Consider the following 21,489-nt stretch of genomic DNA (forward strand, 5'->3'; position numbering starts at 1 on the left):
TGGTGAATCTCACCAAACCTGTCAGGAATGAGCCCCAGGTCATATTTCACTATGAAATCAAAAAGAAATGATATTTAGTTGAAGCCTGCTTTAGGACCATTACGGTTTTTTTTGCACCTTTGCAAGTTTTTAATGAGAGTTAAACTTTTCCTCCCCTGTCTTTTTATTACTATAATGTGCCAGAAACTCATTTTCATTACTGTATAATGGGAAAAATACATTGTAAAATGTTATTACATCATGGCAGTATTTTATTACTTTTAATTTATGCTTATTTAAATAAAAAATATATTTTATTAGAGTAAAAAATACAGTATTTCTTGTTTTTTTATTACAAAAAAAATATCTAAATGCAGAAAAATTCTCATGCAAAATATAATTTTTCTTCCTTTTGATTTTGTGGCGAAATGTGACCCAGACATTCATTCTCGTATCACAGCATTGCTAACAAAGTAGCTAAACCGTGTTAAACGAACGTGAAATCTGGCAGACATTTTCCCAAGAGTTTTCACCCCGCCATAACTAAATGTCCCACCGATCCATAATTCGCAAAGTATTATCAGATGATCCAATTGGACAGATATAATCTGATAAAAAAGACCTTAGATGGATGTGAGCTTCCCAAACCATCTCTGTGGACCTTGGTGACTAATACTTTCCATTCCACGCTGTAATGAAATGAGCATGTATCATTGCTCATGTGGGTTAGCGGCGATGATGAGAGGCCACGCTGAGAGGATTGAGGAGTAAGTCGAGCACGGCCTGAACACACCGCCACACCATATTATCATTAACATTACCCTGCTGGAACATCCTGAGACCTGCGGTGGGAACATCACATGTCTTGCCCAATCTAATTTACTAGGATTTTTATTATGCCATCTCATCAGAAAGGCCTTGAAACAGGCCTTTTTTCCTCATCTAACAATGTTTTGTGCAGATGCTCATGATGATTTAGCTCGCGGCCTGTGGCGAGATGAAGGACATTAGCTCATGTAGCAGGTGCTCTGTGGCTCTCGGCAGCTGCGCACCAGTTTCACCAGTGGATAATGGGCAGGTTTCTGATGGATCGATGATCCCTGCACACTGCCGTCAGATGATTAAGACGTTTGTGTGCAGCAGTGTTATATTGCTTTTACATGACTTAAAGGAATATTCCAGATTGTGTACAACAGTCTGTGGACTCACTGCATGTACAGCATGCTGACGATTTACCACAAAATATGAGCTCAATTTAACCCACAATTCGCTCACTTGTAGGTTCTCTTCAATTGAATACTTTTGCAAGTGAATAAATTGCTATTATTATATGAAACACAGGTAACACTTTACAAGGTCTCATTTGTATTAGTAAATTAATTAACGAACATGAACTAACAATGAACAATTTATTTTTACAGCATTTATTAACCTTTTGTAAATGTAAGTTAGTAAAAAATGATCATGTTCACATTGCCCTAATATTAACAGATACACTTTTTGAAAATTGCTTCACTGCAAAATTGTTCATTGTTAGTTCATGTTATCTAATGTAGTTAACAAATTTGTTAACAAATAAACCCTTACTGTAAAGTTATTGAAATGCTTTTACAAATGAACAAATTGCTCAAATTGTTTGCATGTAAAAACAAACGGGAATCTGATGCACTGACACCCTAAACATTTATCGCACTATCTAGATAGCTTGCTGAATATCGGTCAAATACAGGCAATTTTTTGCTGTATGTGAAACATACAACAAGCTTCAACTGATTATTCATATACAGGTCTCAGTTGTTGGTAACAATTAATTGTCTGTTACCAACAAGCGGAGACCAGTATTGTGTTTGGACCTGTATATAAATGAATAGTCATTTGAAGCGTATTGGTAAATACAACTTGAGTGGATGTTCGTGTCCAATTTTTAACAAGGAAACTCGTATTTATGATAATTCAGATAACACGTGAAAGCAGCATTATATGGCAAGCCGTTTTAGCTTAAAATGTTCCCAGCGTTACTCGTTGTAATTGTATTTTTACTATTAAGAATTAAATTATAGAGCTTTACAAATGATTTTTTACTCGTCATTTGTCTCCATTGACTTCCATTCATTTTTAATTACAGAGCTCTACAATTGAATTCTTATAGTAACCATTACAATTAGAGCTCTACAATTCAATTATTACTAATAAAAATGCAATTGCAGAGCTTTCTAATTGAATTTTTACTAGTAAAAAAACACATAAAAGATATGTATAATTGCAGAGCTCTTATTAAATTAGGGAGCTTTGCAATTGCATTCTTACTAGTAAGAATTGAATTGATTCATTATTAATAGTAGAAATGCACTCACGACAAGTAGCTAACGCTGGGAACATTTTAAAGGGGTCATCAGATGAAAAATTCACTTTTATATGGTGTTTGCATTTAAATGTGTCTTTGCAGTGTGTGGACACAACCACCATACAATGAAAAAAATCCATTCACTCCTCTTTTTTTTATCCTCAAAAAGCCTAAACACTCTTAATAATTAAGCCGTTTGGATTTTCTGAGCAATGTCATATTGCTGATGCTCCGCCCACGACCGCTAACGGACTGTCCCGTATTAGCATATTTCCACCCCTCAGCCATTTGTATGCTGTCCACCAAGGCATCACTTTACGTGTCTTGTGTCGACCCGCCCCATGGAAGAGTGGGGTGAGGTGAGCAGTTGCTCATTATCATTTAAAGAGACATGCACCGAAACGGGTCGCTGTGAACAGAGCTGTTTTTGAGGAGGTAAAAAGGGTGGTTAAAATTCCATAATGGTTGTGTAAAACAACAAAGTATGTTACAAACTTTACATGAAGACCCTAAAGAAACATACCAACTTGTGGAAAATGGACACCCGATGACCCCTTTAAGCTAAAACTGCTTGCCACAGCATTTTGCATGAACAGAAGTTCATCCGCCTACAAAACTAGCCCCAGCCATAACTTTACACATGTGTATTGAATTCATGTTCAAGTTTAATATTTTTCCATTCAAACCATCAGGAACATCTGCTAAAATGTCCATACAAGACATTGATGGACCTTGAGTTCATTCAGAACGGAAAAGAAACTTGGATGAATGGAAAAACATCTTCAAACAACACGTAAATTATGTTGAAACGAAACTTCACATTCTTTCGTGCTTCTAGAACATTCTCCCTCCAAATAAACTGCTCTTTTGGGCACGGTAATGAATGCTAACAATCTTGCTGGGAATGAAGGAATGCCAACTCGCAAATCACTGTAAAAGCATCGGTATCCACTGACTGGCACTTACACGTAATTAACGATTCGCCACATTCAGGACTAAGTTCTCCTCGGGGAAACAAAGAAAAGAAAGCCTTTTGAGAAAAACTTTCATTAAACATGGTGAGAGAGCGGTAAATTCTTCCCATCACTCTCTCCAAAACCTTTCCTAGTGATTTATCTGGCTCTTATAATGGCATCAGTGGGAGTTCTGCGGTCTTGGATGCGTCTCGAGGTGGATCTGCACTGAATTAAAGAGCCTGAGGAGGGAGGGATGAGTTATCCAATCGCTCACACTAAATAAGTCAACCAATCAGAGTCACCACAACCGATACTCCTTCAGCTCAAATCATTTAAGTTAGTATTCAGGAAACTCACAAGGAAGTGTAGTAATACTGAATTAAGCTAGATGCTAATGATTACATGCAAAGACAACACGTACCCTACATGACAGAGGTCTGCACTGCAGTATCAAGATGCAATTATGCGAGTATGTACTTTTCCACGAGGAATATGTGAATATGCAATAAAACTTTTCCAAACTGATGTTGACATGCAACAGCAAAAAGGTGCTCTGTTGGCAAGCATGCTGTTGTGAGGGAGCCAGAACTGCAGTGATCGGTCTTTGCTGTGTAACAAACACTGACAACAGAGATTTGCAGCCCTGTCATTGCAACAAAAGCAAGAGTACGGTGGAGGAAAAAAAGAGAAGTGGAAGGCCTGACCTGTGAATGTAGTGGCGACCAGAGCAGCGCTGGCGATGTCATTTCCGTGGCTTACCACAGCCATTTCCTGTGAAGTATTCTGAGGCCTCAAAATTACAGCTTCTGTGCATGGCAAAGCCTGATACCTCTTTCATTTCGTAAAAGCTGCATATATTTCAATAGGTTTTAAAATGTGGACCAAAAGAGGGGTGGGCACCTCTCTTTAAAAATATATACAGACAGTTTCTGCATAAGAGCATTAAATCTTGCGTGTCTGGTCAGAAATTGATGGCCAAGATCTTCTGGGCTCTTTCATTTGATTTAACCAGCGTATATTTTACCATGTTTTAAAATAATGTGGATATAGAGAAGGCCGAGAACACTCGGTAAAGATAATGAATTGTCCGCTGTTGTTTAAGGCAGCTGCAGGCACTTATACATGATGACCGTCCACTGCATGTGTCTTACACCAGGGGGCGCTCGGGGGATCAGAGCGAGGATATTTTGCCACAAAAAAAAAAAAAAAAAAAAAAATTAACGTATTAATTCAAAGAATTGGCACTGACATAAAATATTATCTACCCAAGCGATATATGTAAAGTGTTTAAATAATATACCTTAGCCTTATACAGTAATCACAAATGCCTCTAATTGGTCCATCCTGATCAGCGCTAACTTAAATAAAGTAATGGTAACGTGACCCCGCCATTTATGTGGATACTATTTTATACCCCAGTAATTTACGTAAGAATTTTTAATATTAATATATAATGTTGGTGTTAAAATGCATAGTGTTAAATGTAAAAATAGGGAAAATATTATTTAGACTCAATGTACCTTGACCAATCAGGGACAACTACCGGAAATCTGAGCCACGCCCATTTCGTCATCAAGTAGTTCATGTCAAGTTTAATCCATGGTTTAATCTCTTCACGTTTACATTTATAGATACAAGTTACCAGAGTGCTTTTTTTATAACTGTTCATGTGACGTAAAATTATTACCATTATTAAATGCCATTTAGAAGTTCACTATAATTAATAGCGGTTTAATACTGCAAACCTTACAAATACTGCAAATATATGTTAATATATGCAGCAGCCAGTTAATATATGGCATTTCTTTATATTTTATTTCTAAAAGGTAAATGTCTAATCTAGAAAGAAAGCAAATGCATTTTCAGGCCCTGCTGTTGTATTTTTTATTTTTATTTTTTTTGCAATACCGCCATCTTGTGGACATTTTCAGTAGTGCAGAGAAATCACTTTATACACGTTTACATTAAATTATGCAAGTGCACAAAAGGTGACCGAAGTGCTTTGCATTTGTTAATGATTATTTTGTAAAATCTTTAACGTTATGAAATGATATTCAGATGTAGGTCCTACTATAATTAATAGGGTTTGATACTACAAATTAATAATTAAACAGTTTTTCTTTTAAAAAAAAATGCTTCTTTTAAATTATACATTTAAATTGATTTGCTTAAATAATACTTTTAGAAAAATAAATAAAATTACTATATTAAAAAAAAACTTCAAGACTTGCTGTTTTATTTTATTCGCATTTTGCTGCCACCTTGTGGACATTTTAGTAGTGCTGCAACATCACTTTATGGAAGTTTACACGTTTACATGATTCATGATTCAAGTTCACAAAGGGCGATTAGAGTGCTTTAGTTAATGAATATTCAGTCATTTTATTTTTTTTCTGTAAAAATATTATTTAAGCTTGCATTTTCCCCCGTTGTTTGAAAATAAAATTCCAGCACTTCCTGTATCATTTTATTCGTATATTACTGCCACCTTGTGGACATTTCTAGTAGTGTTGCAAAATCTTTTTTCCCCATTGCTTGAAAATAAACTTCCAACAGTTGCTGTGTTATTTTATTTGTTTTACTGCCACCTTGTGGACATTTTTAATTGTGCATTTACTGATTCACCTCCACAAAGGGCGATTAGAGTGCTTTCATTAATGACAAATCATAATTCATTACCATTATTAAAAGTAGACAAAATTAATAGTATAATTAAGGTTTAATAATCCAAATCTTCTTTTTCGAGTGGTTGAAAGCAAACTTCACACCATCAGGCAATCGCTGTATGATTTTATCATTTTTTTTAAAGTCTATGGATTTTATTCACATTTTACTGCCACCCTGTGGACATTGTTTTTGCAGTGCAGCAGAATCACTTTAGCGTAACTTTTCATGGTTACTTACTGATTAAAGTCCATAAAAGGCGATTTTGCATTTGTTACTGATAATTAAAATTACAACTATTAATTGACATTCAAAAGTAGGCCCTATTAATACTATAATTAATTGTTTAATACACCAAAACTATTTTAATATAAATAAATGCAAGTTAAAATAGGGTCATTCTATTTTTTCTCTCTAAAAGACTGATTAAAGACCAGTCAATTTAAATGTCTAATCTGGGCGCTTTTTTGAGTGTTTGAGTCATAGATGTATAAATATAGATTCCTAATTAGTAGATATTTCTAAACATATCTATGATTTGAGTGACCTTCAAATCCGCTATTATTTTATTCGCATTTTACTGCCCTCTTGTGGACATCTTCAGTAGTGCAGCAAAACTCTTCCGTCAAATTAATATGGAAACCAAAATGATTGTAAATCAAAATCAGGTGTTTTATGAGTCAGAGCTGATTATTTAAGTACAAAACAACACACGAGTGTCCGAATTATTTGTTTTAAAAGAATAATTAAAATATGCATTAAAATAAAAATAATTCACAAACAACAATTGTTTTATTTAATATATTTATTATGAAGAAAAAAAAAAAAATCTACTGTCATAAAATGAAAAAAAAAAAAAAACATGTAACAAAACATGTGACCATCTACATTGGTGATAAGAGCATTTCATTAGAAGTTGACCTGCACACAGTTTCACACACAGGCAGGGTCGGGCTGACCTGGGGTCAGTGCGGCATTTTTAGCTCTAACGCTTTTATAAAGCTGGGAATTGCAGGCATATTGAGATCCATCCACTCAAACATGACGACTTCAACCCGAGCCAGAGGCACAACAGCGGGGCGGAGCGACCGGTGGTGGCCGTCTTAAAGCACTAACGCTGGGAGCAAAGGACATTTTACAACATCATTCTAACGGGACAATTCTTTGGGTGTGCAGTCCAGTCAAAAGTTTGTTTCCTTCCTAACATTTCAACCCCAAAGAAATATAAAGAAGATTTCATTGCACGTGTTGGACAAACGTCAGAGCCAGTCGGGTGTCAGTGTGAATAGTAGTGCTGTGAGCTGACGGAAACGCTGGATGTTTGATCGTTCGTCAGCATGTTTTTTGTGAGCTTGAGTAATAACAGAATAGGTCAACGGTAACAAATACATACAGGATACGCTCTCACGCAAATATATTTACACATCCATGCAGCCGGAGCCGAGGGTAGCAGCGTGTTAGTTGAGACATGAACGTGTGGCTGAGCTGGTTCACACTAAAAACATGACTTCAGATAGACTTGTGTCCGAGTCGAGGAGGAGAACGAGTGTAACCATGATGTCTGAGCAGATGTGGAGGAGAGCACAGTGACTGATGCAGGTCTGTTACAGATGTGGAGGAGATGCGACTGATGCAGGACCATTACAGATGTGGAGGAGATGTGACTGATGCAGGACCATTACAGATGTGGAGGAGATGCGACTGATGCAGGACCATTACAGATGTGAAGGAGATGCGACTGATGCAGGACCATTACAGATGTGGAGGAGATGCGACTGATGCAGGACCATTACAGATGTGGAGGAGATACGACTGATGCAGGACCATTACAGATGTGGAGGAGGTACGACTGATGCAGGACCATTACAGATGTGGAGGAGATGCGACTGATGCAGGACCATTACAGATGTGGAGGAGATACGACTGATGCAGGACCATTACAGATGTGGAGGAGGTACGACTGATGCAGGACCATTACAGATGTGGAGGAGATGTGACTGATGCAGGACCATTACAGATGTGGAGGAGATACGACTGATGCAGGACCATTACAGATGTGGAGGAGATGCGACTGATGCAGGACCATTACAGATGTGAAGGAGATCTTGGGTCAGGATCTATGTAGTGCTGTCAGGAGGGACGACCCGTTGGCGGGCGGTCTTGGGACGGTGGCGGGGTGTCGAGGGCGAGCTGCGTTCACTCTCGGACTCGGAGGGCTCGGTTTCTGCCTGCGGGGAACCGGTGTCACCCACCAACTCCCGCAGGAACTTAAACTTGGACAGGAAGAGCTGCCACACCACATACCACCCTGAAACAAGACAAACAACACTGGACATGTGATAAACGACACGTTTGACTGTCAGGTTTACTCTGGAACTGTGAGAGAGGTGATAGGCTTTTGCATTTATATTTTCTCAAATAGGATTTGTTTTATGTTGGTTCACACTAAAGCATTTACATGATAAAGCACAGATTAGCAAAATTATATGTGGATTTAAAGCCCTTCAGATGCCTCGCGGGCAAAACTCTTTTATAAGCTTATTATTAAAAGAATATTAGACGTTTTATCAGCAGTGAATCTCAAGAAATCTTTCCTATTGTAATTAAGACCAATAAGATTTGTTTTGCATTTTCACCCATTTGTGTGTACATTTCTCATTGCCGTAATAAAAAATAAACATTTTCTTACAAATACATTTCTTAAAGGTACAATATGTAAGATTTTTGTAATAAAATCTCCAAAAATCACTTGCCCAGTGTGATATCGTTCCTGCAGTTGTGTACTTACTTACAATATCCCAAAAGTTCCCAAATATTTTTAATTCCAATTTTAAATAATGGCTCGTCTCTGGTCATTGTCGCTTGCCAATGAAAGTAATATCCGCGTTATCCGCTTGTACTGCCATAGTAACCATGGCGACAGACGTGGACAACTGCGTTATGTCTAGCGGCACGCTCGCGCTGTTGTTGTTTCACCTAAACAGACTACTTATGTTTCAGATCCCACCACCTTTGCAAATAATCTTAATTTTTATGTCCGTTTTGATACCTCTGACTGCAGGGAATTATGTACGTAAGCACCGCTATGGTGGAAACAAATTTCCTCTCGAGGACAAATAAAGGAAAATCTGAAAATCTGAAATCTGAAATCATTATGGACCATGACAAACAGACTTTGGGACAAAAGGAGAATTAAACCGAGGATCAATATCAGCGTGGCGTTTTCAAGATGCCGAGAGCTCCACGTCCGCGACTAACTTGGACTTGACAGAGACGGCGCTCTTGCAAGTTTCATTCATCTAATAAACTGACATGTGTGAGTAATAAAAACATCAATGTATTCACTCATCCATAAACATTATTAGATCCTTCGGCATGACGACAAGTTTCATAATTCCACTTATGCGTCATCAACCTACGACTTTGTTGTTGTAAGAGGTTAGCGACTCCTAGTGGCGATAAATAAAATAAAGATCATTTCTTACTGATTCTGAAGTAAAATTTTGGGGTAATAATTTAATTTTGGGGTAAAAAATTTTGATCGATACTTTACAGTAAGGTTCCATTAACATTAGTTAACATGATCTAACAATGAACAATACAACACTGCACCATTTGTTAATCTTAGTTAATGTTCATTGTAACATTTACTAATGCAAGTCTTTCCTAATGAATGCACTGTGAAACAACATAAAATATGAACTACTGCATTTTTATTAACATTCACAAGGCTATCAGTATTGTTTAAAGATTGTTAGTTCATGTTAGCTAATGCATTAACTAGTGTTAACTAATGAGACCTTGGTAGAATTTGTGACTTTATTCCAACAGATTCGGACACTTCAGGTAACACGGATAAATGGTCTTCCTCATTAATAGTAACACACAGAAGGGGCAGCAGGTTCAGTTCAGTGACCAACATAGATCTGAGTCAAGCAAACCTTTGACATGAAGACACACACACTTATGTAAGAGCAGACAGGATCCTACAGTACAGAAAACCTTTCTTACATCTAGTGTGATCTTAACACATGTGGGTCAGTCAGAGAGACCTCGACTAAAGTCAACACTCGACTCACAGCGAGCTGTAGAAATGAGACGTGTCGTAATCAAACCTGCTGACCGTCAGCAAACCTGCTCTATTTTTGCAATGCTTGACTGTACCGACCACATTCTCACTCATGGGTCATAAACCAGGACTGTGAAGTCACTGTAGAGAAAATCCTGCAACTGAAGGCGTGACTTATTCCTCTGAAGTATGACAAGGTTCATGACCATTAGATGTCATCTCAAGAATCAAGCAATCACTGCATTAGACTTCACAAAATCATGCAGTTCCTCAAATCTCCAGTTTAAGATAACCTACACTGACCCTGAAAGTATTTGGACAATCAAGTCACACTTAAAAATGTCTGAATGTTACTGCATCAAATAATAAATACCACAGCAAGTGTGTGTGTGTGTGTGTGTGTGTGTGCGTGTGTGTGTGTGTGCGTGCGTGCGTGCGTGTGTGCTTTTCTCAGGGGTTTGTTGGCTGCACTTACCGAAGAGCATGAAGAGGAGGACACATATCAGCGTGGCCACGATCACCAACACCGTCAAACCAACACTCTGCCACATCCTCCCCTCCTTTAGAAGAGAAACAGAGAAAAACTCCTTCACATCTGGACGATCTCTAGAAGCTCACCATGATCTCAACTCAACACTACAGCTGTGACGCCCTGTAGAAACACATTAACTGTGTCTCATATCATCACTCATGCCTGATATTATACTTCTGATAAAGATTTCAAATATCATATGTGATTTGCATAATCATATAGGATCATACAGTTCTGCTCAGTTTACTTGTCATTTGCAGACTTGTCATGTGTTTAGAGAAACAGTATGTTATAATCAAACAGTATGCTATATCAAAGTAACGTTACCATTTTATTACCACCTGATACTTACTTTTTAGTACTTTTTAGACAGTACTTTTTAGGTACACACATCAGATTATATTATTATACATTTTATGTTACATATCAAACCATTTAAATCATAAAAATGCCACTTAATCATGTCATATTACACAAAGCAGCAATGCTATGTTTCAGACAGTAACATTATGAAATAGTACAGCGATTTGTATTTTGAAAATATTCCACTGTAAGTTACTGAAACTGATAATGAAAAATGTAGCCATATTATTTCATATAATAGATCATATGATAAATCTCATTTTGCATGTGTGATATGAGTATAAAGTACACGCACTAACACACGCACAGGTCCGATGCTGATATGAGTCATGCAGATGAAAGTGTTTATGTTTATGATGATCAGATTTATGATCACACTTACAGTCGTTCACTCCTCACAGTCTTCACGCAGAATCCCGCGGGGACGGAGGCCGGTAGCGCGGGTCATGGAGGGTCTCAAATATTCCTCTTATCTACATCATTACGACATTTACAGAGAAAATAGAATAACGAGAAAACACCGAGCTCGAGTCAACAACAGACTCGATCTGAGATGACCCGGAAGTGCTCACGCCTGCCGTTCCGCCGCGCGGTATTGTGGGATTGTCGTTTTCACCGCGCAAGAATAATGAAATAAACTACATTTGACTGTAGGCTAGATCTTATCTCACTTCATTAAGCTATTCTGTTCTTTTATTTATAAATCATTTTCAAATATGGTACTATGAAATGTTATGACTTTTTGGAAATAAAGGCTACATTGAAGGTTTAATTCTTCTCTTAACTTTATTCTTTATTACCTTTTTATTTTTTTCAATTTTGTTTCTATATTTGTTTTTCATTCATTCCTACAACAGGTCCACTAATAATTCACTAATAATTTCTCACAAAAAAAACCTCAAACTCAAACTCAAGCTAACACAGCTCTGATTACTCTTTTACTGTTTACTGTGATAAAATATGCTGTATATAAAAAATATCTATAAATACTGAATTATGTATATAAAATATTTGTTATTAAAATTTCATCTTAATATGTTTATGAGGCCACTGTCTAATTTTAATGTACAAATCAAACCAATGACTCTGATTTATGGTTGTGAACCTAAAATATAAGAATCATTCTCAAAGATGTGTGTTTCAGGTGAGGTAATCATGTAGGGTTAATATTGGATGCAATAAAACAGAAACAACAATTACAAAAAAATGATGTCTTTATTCAGATGCTGTAATTACTTTGATGTAAAGCAGCAACAACAAATTATTCTCATCCTTTGAGTAAGAGCACATTTTTTTAAAGTTTATAAACATTAATTTGAAGCATTATTTTAGTCAAATATTTCATAATAGGGCTGTAAATTCATTTATTGTGTTTGACAGGTGTGATGATCAGTGGAGTTGAGTTTTTAACTCCAGCATTAGAGAGCGGCCAAAAAAATGGATAGAGTTTCCCAGTGAAAGACTGATCAGTGAAAGAGTAGATATGAGAGCTGGACTCCACATCATAAAAGGAGACCAGACCCTCCTCATAATCCACAAACACACCGACCCGCTGCGGCTTCACTCTCACACACAGAGAGACAGGAGGATCATCATAGGCACTATATTTATTCCCATTATTAAGAGCCACAGTCCAGCATCCATTACTGGGTCTCAGTGTGATCAATCCCTTCCTGTTAATGGATTCTCTGACCACTCCTAAAATCCATTCAGTCTTTCCCTTCACCTGCACCTCAAAATAAAATCTCCCTGAGGAGAATCCCTCCTTTCCCAGGACACAGGGACAGTTATCAAATCTCTCTGGTTTGTCTGGGAGTTTCTGTATAATGTCTCCATGTCTCACTTGTTTTCCATCATCAGACAGGATGAGATTAGGATTAGCTGTATCAGGATCCAGAGTCACATCCACTGAGAAAACAGAGAATATGAATCAAAAATTCACAATACAGATATTTAGTGATGATGTGTGTAATATGTAATCAGTGTTTAATCACACTGTCGGTCAGTGATGAAGCTGTGAGTATCTGAATGTAATCTAGTGTAGTGCAGACAGCACACTGTACCTGCATACTGCTGTATCCTCTTCAGTTCTGTAGAGACACATGACAATAAAACACCATCAGATCTTTGACATGTTTATGTGTGGATTATAGACAAGATTTAAGGTTATATTTAAATAATTGTGTACAACATCATGTTTTATCTAATCAATGTGTGTGTGTTTTTAGCTGTTGGAGCTTCAGGCCTGATATTTCACACACATCCCTCTTCTCATGAAGATCAAATCTGCCTCTTAAACACATGATGTCTATTCATTTGATTTTCTGCTTTTGTGGTTTTGGTGAAACATTTGAAATCATTCTCTGCTAAATTGATTTGCACACAACTGTTCATGGAAACCCTTAGGAAATGCATTCACCAAATATGATGGAACAATTGAAAGGACAAACAATCAGACTTAATTGAATATTAATGTTTCCCCTCTATACAGTTGTATATGTTTTCTGAAATTAGAGCTGAAAATGACTTGAAGACCTGTGAGCTGATGATAATAATGAGTTTGGGTCACAAAAATATAAAATTATTGGTATATATTGAATTTTTTATCTACATGTCTATTTCTATTTATTATATGTATATCATCATTAACTTCTTTAATGTATTATAATTAGGGATGCACCCAAATGAAAATTCTGGATGCACATGGCCGAAAACTGAAACCGAAATGTTTTATTTAATTAAAATTAATTATTCGGTTAAACTATTTTATTAATCATTTTAAGATGGTTATGTCATTAAGAAATGTATTAGTGTTTCACTTACTCAAGTAATTTACCTGATTTGTTTCCCTGTTACTTACTTCAGGCAGTTGTGTGAAATAATTAGAGCATTTGTGTATATATATTTTTAGGTTTTCTTTATTTTTTTTCCTTGTTTGTTGTGATTTGATTTAAGTAAGTATATGTATTCATATTTATTTGAATGCATTAATGAATACTGTAATTGATATAAAGTGTCTTAATGACTCGCTTGAGTATCTTGTCTCTCTCTCATTTATTGTTAAGTTTTTCACTGCTTACAGTCCCTGTAACACACATGATCACACACTTCTCTTATTTCAGCTTGAATCAGACTCATTCTTCATTACTGATTCTTTTTACTATATAAGTAAAAATAGTTATTTTTATAGTATATAGTATAAAAAAGTAGGATTTTTAATTGTATATTTTAACTGCTACTTCTTGACGTTCTACTGTAACCGTCTACTATGGGAGAACAGCTGATATGCCGTAGTCGATAATACGTGACAGATTAGATCATTAATAATGTTAATATTTTTTTATGGTATTTTAGTTGTATCTGTATACAATTTAATGGCAAAATCCCACTCTTTAATCCCAGCCCTCTCTTCCTTTTTTAAATGACTTTTTTGTATTTTGTTAAATGATCCGTTACGCTGTCCTCTGCCGGGGACACACTTAATGACTAGCTTTAAGACTAAACTGAACACACTTACAGACTGTTCCCATCGACTGCAGATTTTAAACACTGCCTGAACGTGACTCTGTGCGTTTGGGCATGATCAGTCATAAGTATCAAATTACATTCATAATTGGCCTTACAATCGTCAAGTGTGTCCCCGGCTTTAGTGATGCTTAGTGATTTTTGTGTTCTTTGGCTATGGCAGTTAACTGTTTACTTTCGGTGGCCGTTGCTCTTCCATCAGCAGCTATTGCTTAAAGTCTCTATTATTTGATTAAGCATTTATATGAGACATGATACATTTCAGTAAGTTGTACTGGTTCTTTCAACATGCCCTGATGTTCATTCATGTTTATTTTGTTCTGAAACTGAAACTAGTAAAGAGATGATCTGTTCACGTGCCGCTTCAACTGAGGCTACAGCAATGCCACGTCATTTTAAGAGCGCCAAAACAAAACGGTATTTATTGTTTGAATTCCGTAATAAAACGTAAAAAATTTGAAGGTAACCTGCTCTGTCTGTCTGTCTGTGCGTTGTCTGTGTCCTCTTTGCTCCGCAAAGTTTTTTTATTGCATGAGAATATGGATGTGTAGTGTAAAAGCGTGAGAATGGTGTCAGTTGAATGCCTGAGAGTTGTCAGCCCTGATAAAAAGATGATACATATATGTATCTGTACAGTGTATTTGATATTGCTGTACCAGTTTGTCTGAGTTTCTCCTGTAGAGAGTCCTGCAGTTTAGTCAGAGCTCTCCTCTCCAGACTCTCATCAGTCTTCACACTGATCTCAGACCAGTTCATGGTGTTTCTAGAGATGCACAGGGATGAGTAAATCTACAGCAGGAGAGAGGAGAAATCCTTCAGCATGGGGAGTGTTATGGTGTCATATACTGCATTATCATTGATCAGAGAGATGTTGACTGACCTGTAGGAGGTGGAGGTGATCTTCAGTGTGTGAGAGCTGCTCCAGCTCAGTGTTTCTCATCTTTAGCTCAGTGATCTCCTGCTCCAGCTCTTCAATGAGCTCTTCCTCCTGTTTCTCTGCTGCTTTCTGCTGCTCCTCCATCATCTCCAGCAGTTCAGTCTGACACCTCTCAATGGAGCGGATGAGATCAGTGAAGAGCTCCACACGGGCTGCTTTCTCCCTCTCTGTGTTTCTCTAGGGGCCAAAGTAATCAACAAATGATCAGTGATCTGATCATTGCTGTTGGCAATCATGTTTGTTGAATTGCCCAAGTAATATTTGAAGAATATGTTAGCATTTGATCCAAAGACGAAAATACATTTCAACTTGGTTGATGATACGTCTGCAGTCTTAAAGGGGACCTATTATGCAAAATTCACTTTTATGAGGTGTTTAAACACAGATGTGCATCCACAGTGTGTGTAAACAACCAGCCTATAATGGTAAAATCCACCAACTCCTTTTTTTTTATCTGCCCTATTAGATCCCGCCCTGAGTGAGCATCAACAGTCCGCCATTTCTGTTTCCTTGCTGTAGCAGCTGCAAATATACAATGTCTGTGCCAAAAAAAAAAACATTACAAATGTTGTTACCAACGAGTATGAGAGTCTCCATATAGCATTTGAGCCACTGAGGATACCATGGTTGAATTTCATTCACAATAGGGTTGGGCCGATAGACTGGTTGGGTCCATCGCGATGGCTGACAGACTTTTTTTTTTTTTTTACGGATTTCTTTTTTTTTTCTTTTTTTTTGCGGTACAGGGCTTCCGTAGGCTATTCTGATCATGCTATGACATTTTCTCATTGTGCAGCTGGCTCTAGAGGCAGTATTTTCTAACCAAGTCGGGGGAGTTATTCTTATGCGTTTTATAAGATATGTCACTTGCCAGGTCATGTAAGGAGTAAATTACAGAATTTATTACACTTGTCAAATGAAAATAGGAACTCCACTATGTCTCTCATTACATTTATTTTGTCCAGTTGTCGGCTTCAGCTAAGAAAAGAAACAGTTCGCCCCACACGTCCAAAATTATTAGCACACTTTAGATAACCTTCCGCAACGAGTGCAGGCTCTTTGGTGGAGCTCTGCTTTGAAAGAAATTCCATCGTGACAAATGAATGGACTACTTGCGGAGTGACATGAAGACATGAATCAGAGGCACACAAAACGTTGACAGCCGTGAGCGGTCATTATGTTTACCAATACCCGACCCGTGCCTTGTGCGTGATTTATAATATATGATCTATGGGGTATTTTGAGCTGAAACTTTACAGACACTTTCTGGGGACACCTGAGGCTTATATTTCGTCTTGTGGAAAGGGGCATAATAGGTCCCCTTTAAAAGTGTTTTTCAGTTGTAGCACCCCATGGCAACTTAGCATTTTGAGAAAAAAAGAATTTCAACTCAAAGTTTTATAGTACTGAAGTTCTGAACTAAAGCACAAATGTACTAATTATAGTGCCACCTAGTGTCCAGTGGATGTGTGTGGAGGTGCCTGACCCCTAATTAATGATGTGTCCAGTAAGAAACCATCTAACGATCACCCACAAGCCCCTGGCAACCACCCACAACCACTCACTTTTCTGACTTCTGCTGAGTGTTTGACGTCTTGAATTTTCTTGATTCTGTCCTGGATCATCTGCTGTGTGTCTTGGATCATCAATTGAGTCTATAAATAAAGAACACCACACACACACACACACACACACATTTATCATTACATAAGTTTCCTTTTTTCTATATTGTATTCTTGAATGTAAATGGCCAATCACATGTGAAACAGCGTATTTTTTTGTTCAGCACTTTGTTGTTCTGACACCCTAGATTGTGTAGATTTATAGTCTGGTCTAATAGAGAAGCCCCAAACTGTCAATAACAGCCTCTTTTCAAAGCTGCATCAATGTATCAGTTTCATAAACCATCAGCAATGAAATATGCTGTTCAAACCACACTGACTGAACTCTTTAGATAGATAATTCAAATGATGCGTTAGGGGCTGCGTTTACAGATTTATTAAACTCCTTTGGGGTCAAGCAAAACGTCACCGAACCAACTCATCGTCTTAATCATACACTCGGTTTAATTATATCATATGGAACCGATCCAACTGATATAGATATCATTGTATCGTACTGCTGTAATATGTCATGCTGCGCCACGTTATCGACCAGGCAGAACAATCCTTCCATCCACCAAAGATAATTTCTCAAATTGCTTATCTGATCTGTCTCATCTGCTGCCTGAACCCAAACAAACAGATGAACTAGAAGAACTAACTAGCACTATGAGCACCATTCTCTCCAGAACATTGGATATTGTTGCACCCATTAAATTAAAAAAGGTCAGAGAGAAAATTAAAGCACCATGGTACAACAATACTACGCATGTTCTAAAGAGAGAAACACGTAATTTAGAGCGTAAATGGAAACAAACTAATTTAGAGGTCCTTAGAATCGCGTGGAAAGATAGTATGTCACGTTATAAAAAGGCCCTAAAAGCGGCCAGGGCTGAGCACCTCCGCAAACTAATAGAAAACAACCAAAACAATCCAAGGTTTTTATTTAACACCGTGGCTAGACTAACAAATAAACAGACGTCACCTGAACAAAATATCCCGTTACAATTTAGTAGTAATGATTTCATGAACTTCTTCACTGAGAAAATAGAAAGCATCAGAACCACAATTGTAAACGTTCAATCCTCAATCGCGCCTTATAATTCAGCCTCAATTATCCCCCCGCAAGAACAATTACAGTGCTTTACAACTATAGAACAAAAATAGTTAAATAAACTTATCACTTCATCTAAAACAACAACATGTTTATTAGATCCTATACCAACTAAACTACTGAAAGAAGTGTTACCTATAGTGGAAGAGCCTCTCCTCAATATTATTAACTCATCTTTATCTTTAGGTCATGTTCCAAGAACATTTAAACTGGCAGTTATATAACCACTCATTAAGAAACCACAATTTGACCCATATAATCTAGCAAATTATAGACCCATTTCAAATCTTCCATTTATGTCTAAAATATTAGAAAAAGTTGTGTCCGCTCAACTGGGCTCTTTCTTGCAAGAAAATGACATCTATGAAAAGTTTCAGTCTGGATTCAGGCCGCACCATAGCACTGAAACTGCGCTCGTTAAAATCACAAATGATTTACTTTTAGCTTCCGACCAAGGCTGTATCTCAATACTAGTTTTACTTGATCTTAGTGCTGCGTTCGATACTATAGATCACACAATACTTTTAGATCGACTACAAAATTATACTGGTGTTCAAAGACAAGCATTAAGCTGGTTCAGATCATACTTATCTGACCGCTACCATTTTGTCTATTTAAATGGAGAAAAATCGATCATAACTTCAGTAAACTATGGAGTGCCGCAGAGTTCTGTGTTAGACCCTCTATTATTCTCAATATATATGATGCCACTTGGAAATATTATAAGGAAACATGGAATTTGTTTCCATTGTTATGCTGATGACACTCAAATATATATTTCATCACGGCCGGATGAAAACGCTAAATTATCCAAATTGACAGAGTGTGTTAAAGATATAAAAGATTGGATGACGCGTAATTTTCCTTTATTAAATCCAGACAAGACAAAGGTACTACTTATCGGTTCAAAAAACCGCCCACAAAACCTCTCACAATACAACTTTAACATAGTAGGATGTCCTGTTACTTTATCCTCTACAGTAAAAGACCTGGGTGTTATACTAGATTGCAACCTGTCTTTTGAAAATCATATTTCATATGTTACAAAAACAGCCTTTTTCCACCTTAGAAACATTGCTAAGCTACGTAATATGCTATCAGTTTCTGATGCAGAAAAGTTAGTTCATGCATTCATGACCTCGAGACTAGATTACTGTAATGCTTTATTATCTGGTTGTCCTGCATCCTCAATAAACAAGCTACAGTTAGTCCAAAATGCAGCTGCTAGAGTTCTTACTAGATCAAGAAAATATGATCATATAACACCGATTTTAACATCACTACATTGGTTACCTATAAAGTCCCGTATTAATGACAAGGTATTGCTACTGACTTATAAAGCCCTAAACGGCTTAGCTCCAGTCTATTTAACGGATCTTCTATCGCCCTATAATCCATCGCACTCTTTAAGATCACTAAATTCGAGGCTTTTGGTCATACCTAGGATATCCAGATCCACCAAAGGAGGGAGAGCATTTTCACATTTAGCTCCAAAACTCTGGAATAGCCTTCCTGATACTGTTAATTGCTCAGACTCGCTCTCCCAGTTTAAAACTAGATTATTCAGCCAGGCATTCATATAATATTTTTAATCTTACAGTTAAATCCGGTCTCTAGTTCATAAACGCCAGAGGAGAACTGGCCCCTGACTGAGCCTGGGTTCTCCCAAGGTTTTTTTTTTCTCCATTAGGTCACTTGATGGAGTTTTTCGGTTCCTTGCCACTGTTGCCTTTGGCTTGCTCAGTTGGGGATATTTAATTTAATTTAATCAATCAATAAATTCCACTAGAAACAAACCTTGTTGTATTATTTTAATTTAATACTGTGAAGCTGCTTTGATACAATCTGTATTGTGAAAAGTGCTATACAAATATACTTGACTTGACTTGACTTGACTTTAGGGATCTTGAATAAAATTTAGTCAATTGTTTCTAAGCTTCTACACAGACACTTCGTCTGGTTCTGTTGGAACAGTGTGTTACCCCTATTGGAGTCTGTTGCCATCTATCAGAGCTTGTTTTGCTGATTGAATATGCTGAATCAGAATTAGATTGTTTGAGAAGTGACGTGCTGTAATCTGGTGACTGTTGGCGTTGGTCAATGTCTGTCGGTGCAGTGTGAAATGGCCTTTATCTCAAAAGGACAAAATTTGATTGATGGAATGGGTAAGTAATGATAGTATTTTAATATATGGGTGTACTATTGTTTTATTGTTAGTATTTAATACACACCTTATCTAAAGAAACAGTGTTGTGGTTCTTGTGATCTCCGTCAGTGCAGGACAGACACACGATAGTCTGATCATCTCTACAGAACAGCTCCAGAGGTCTCTCATGTTTCTGACATATATAGTCCTCCAGATTACTCACAGGATTGATCAGTTTGTGTTTCTTTAAACCTGCCACTCTCAAATGAGGCTCCAGGTGAGTTATACAGTAAGAGCTCTGACACACCAGACACGACTTCAGGGCTTTTAGCTTTCTTTCCTCACAGACGTCACACAGAACTTCAGCTTTTTTCAGAACCTCATGTTTTTTACAGTGATCTACGAGCTCTCGGAGTGTGGTGTTAATCTTGAGATCAGGTCTGTGCTTGAATGTTTCTTTACAATATGGACAGTTGCAGGTCTGGCTGTTGTCCCAGCTCTTATTCAGACAGGTCTTGCAGAAGTTGTGTCCACATGGAGTGCTGACTGGATCAGTGAACACGTCCAGACATATAGAGCACTGAAGCTCCTTGATCAGTGGAACACTGGATGAAGACATCGCTGGAGAGAGAAATGAAGAAGATAAATCACCTGCACAAGTGTAAAGTCAAAATCTTGTTGAGAGAATGTCCAGAATGTGCAGAGCTTGAATATAAAGAGCAGGTGGCTACTTTCAAGAAGATAAAAATATAAGAGATGTGGTTTGGTCATTGACTCACATGGATGATCCATACTCCCTCTCCTGGTTTTTCGTCTTTTCTTTTTTGTTGGGGAAAATTCTGCCATTGCTCTTCCTCTCTTGATGCCTTGTTTAGGAAAAACAAAACACAATCTGAACTAGGAACTGCTTTTTATATTAATGGAAAGGTACAGCTAACATTTCCCCTCAAAAGTAAGAGATATATTTTTTTAAATCTTAAATCTCCTCAATATAAATGTGATTTTCAGCAGTGAACAGGTTTGTGTTCAGTCTGTCTGCAGCTCCTATTTCCTGTTTCTTTAGTATTTCTGTTGTGTAACAAAATGACAGAAACACTAACACACAAACTTTGCTTAACAATCAATCAAATGGCACATTTTAAATACAATTCTGATACCATTTCAGTGCAGTAAACAACTTAAAGGGATAGTTCACTTTGAAATGAAATTTTGGTATGTTTTAGCTTACCTCAAGGGCATCCAAGATGTAGGTGTCTTTG

The 21,489-nt window shown here is 37.2% G+C and overlaps 2 protein-coding genes across 2 annotated transcripts in view; both read right to left on the minus strand.

The window, feature by feature from the left end:
• Positions 1-6,730: 6,730 nt before the first annotated feature.
• On the minus strand, positions 6,731-11,477 carry smim13 (small integral membrane protein 13). The gene is made up of 3 exons (XM_084131324.1): positions 11,290-11,477; positions 10,488-10,572; positions 6,731-8,251 (listed from the first exon to the last, which is right to left on the minus strand). The coding sequence occupies exons 2-3, from the start codon at positions 10,561-10,563 to the stop codon at positions 8,061-8,063; spliced, it is 267 nt and encodes an 88-aa protein (XP_083987450.1). The 5' UTR covers positions 10,564-10,572; positions 11,290-11,477; the 3' UTR covers positions 6,731-8,060.
• A 628-nt stretch (positions 11,478-12,105) lies between these two features.
• Positions 12,106-21,489, minus strand: part of LOC311093813 (uncharacterized protein) — a 30,691-nt gene continuing 21,307 nt past the window's right edge. The window contains exons 11-17 of the mRNA XM_084131407.1: positions 21,010-21,096; positions 20,316-20,851; positions 16,935-17,024; positions 15,313-15,546; positions 15,089-15,221; positions 12,971-12,997; positions 12,106-12,815 (exon numbers count right to left, since the gene is read on the minus strand). Of these exons, the coding sequence (XP_083987533.1) occupies positions 12,268-12,815; positions 12,971-12,997; positions 15,089-15,221; positions 15,313-15,546; positions 16,935-17,024; positions 20,316-20,851; positions 21,010-21,096 (1,655 nt within the window). The 3' untranslated portion in view covers positions 12,106-12,267. The remainder of the gene's footprint in view (positions 12,816-12,970; positions 12,998-15,088; positions 15,222-15,312; positions 15,547-16,934; positions 17,025-20,315; positions 20,852-21,009; positions 21,097-21,489) is intronic.

The sequence above is a fragment of the Abramis brama genome (genome assembly GCF_963993115.1).
Source record: "Abramis brama genome assembly, chromosome: 12".
NCBI lineage: Eukaryota > Metazoa > Chordata > Actinopteri > Cypriniformes > Leuciscidae > Abramis > Abramis brama.